Genomic DNA, 1,881 nt, shown 5'->3' with positions numbered 1-1,881 from the left:
GGGGTGCAAATATAAAATGCAGAGGGAAAGCAGTCACTTACACTCACCTGTTAAGTGGACAACCAGTGTTCACATTTTAGCATTATCTGTGCTTAGTTCATGCTGAACATACAGTTCTGTATTTTTGTCCTATTTTTAATGTGCCCAATTTATTTCAAGGTGCCTGACTTTACGATGCAAATTGTACTTTGACAACTTGCTATCACAACGGGCCTACTGTGGAAAAATGAATTTTGACCATAAGAATGAAACTCTTGCTATATCAGTAAGTACATTAGCTCTTTGCATCTTATAATGATTTGTAAAATTAGTTGTTCCTTTTCTTTGTGATGAAACCTTGATAAGCTTTATCCCATGTCTTCGGAAAACAGAAGCATTTATTTCTAAGCTAATGATAGTCTTTGCTAATGTGTGGAAAATTAAGTTTATCCTACTGAATTCTTACTGAATAAAGTGCTCGCTTAGCTTCCGCCCCCACTTAAAGCGATAATTAGGAATTTTATTTTCAGTGGCAAGTGATTATCTTGTGCTTCTGTTCCTCTGGTTCCTTTTTACAACCTCACATAGTAGTTTGAATTATGTGAGGCATTATGGACAGTTCATAGTCTGTACTCACATGGTAGGAAACCAAGAAGGCTCTGCTCCACATAGTTGCCTTTGCACTGTTTGCTTCTGAAGTTATCATGAGCTCTGGCTTCTTTAATAAGCAAGGTTGCCACATTTAGCTTTGTGGTTTTGTGCCTGTCATTCATTCAGTCATATCACGAAAGCTAGAGTGTAAAGACACAGCTTTAAAAATTGCATAGTCGTTCACTTCAGTCTGGGGAGCTTTTGCAATTAATGGTTGCTTGTAGTGCCATAAGTTGTATCCTTTCATTTTAATACTTATAATAAAAGGTGTTTGTAGCATTTTTATTTGGAACTTTTGCATTTTAATCAAAGAAAGAAGTTAATTTTTACCTTCTTTTTGTTTAACTTTCTATCAGTTAATCATTAATAGCTTCTCATCCACATCTTCATTTTTTTAAGAGGCCAATCAATCATTAAAGATCAGATGTGAAAGTAATGAGAGGAGTTATGCTTGAGGGTAAGATGTTATTTTGTCCCAGTAGCCCATTGTTTTTGCTGCAGACTATGAGAAAGACATTGAGAATTCTGGGGGTGAGAGAATTGTCCAAAGTAAGCTAACAACTGGTGGGTATTTTCTTTCCTGGAGGCATTTATGGATTCTGGAATTTTGGTGATTGTAAAGGACTGGCAATACAGCAGAAACTTAGAAGAGCTAAGAATGTGACAAATATTTCAGTTAGTGGATTCTTAGGTTCTGGAGGCCCAAGGAACAGGGATGAAAGAAAGCCTAACTAAAATTGCAACTCCAACGCAGCGTTCTCCAGGATAGACTGTCAGCCTTACCATACCCCTGACCTGACAGAAGGAAAAATGTGCCCTTTAAGTGGAATATTATGAGCCTCATTTGTTCTTTTATGTAAAGTGTCTAACATAAGGTAAAAAAGACTGGATGTTCCATTTCTATTCAGCACTGGACTAGATGTTCTAGCCAAAGCAAAAAAGTCAAGAAGAACTAAAATGCATGCATTGGAGAGGAAGAAGCCAGATTCTCATTATTCACAGATAGCATGGTCATCTATGCCAAAAACTTGTGGAATCTTCAAAAAGAGCTACTAGAGCTAGTAAGTGCAAGTGGTAAGGTTGCAGATAAAAGCAGTGTGCAAAAAAATGAATTGCACTTGTATATACTAGCAACAAATCAGAAATTAAAATTCTAGCCAGGGATTTAGCTCAGCGGTTTGGTGGCCTGCCTTGCAAGTGCAAGGACCCGAGTTCAATCCCAGGTACAAAAAAAAAAAAAAAAAAAAAAAA

General features: G+C 36.9%; 1 protein-coding gene across 2 annotated transcripts in view; it reads left to right on the top strand.

Moving 5' to 3' along the window:
- Positions 1–1,881, top strand: part of Smc6 (structural maintenance of chromosomes 6) — a 69,940-nt gene that overhangs the window by 57,314 nt on the left and 10,745 nt on the right. For both annotated transcript variants that reach the window (XM_010607457.3, XM_019205039.2), the window contains one exon: positions 160–265. In XM_010607457.3, the coding sequence (XP_010605759.1) occupies positions 160–265 (106 nt within the window). The remainder of the gene's footprint in view (positions 1–159; positions 266–1,881) is intronic.

The sequence above is a fragment of the Fukomys damarensis genome, unplaced genomic scaffold, assembly GCF_012274545.1.
Source record: "Fukomys damarensis isolate Sample0158 unplaced genomic scaffold, DMR_v1.0_HiC HiC_scaffold_2, whole genome shotgun sequence".
NCBI classification, from domain to species: Eukaryota; Metazoa; Chordata; class Mammalia; order Rodentia; family Bathyergidae; genus Fukomys; species Fukomys damarensis.
The sequence above is the reverse complement of the archived record's forward strand: the minus strand, read 5'-3'. Positions and strand labels throughout refer to the sequence as shown.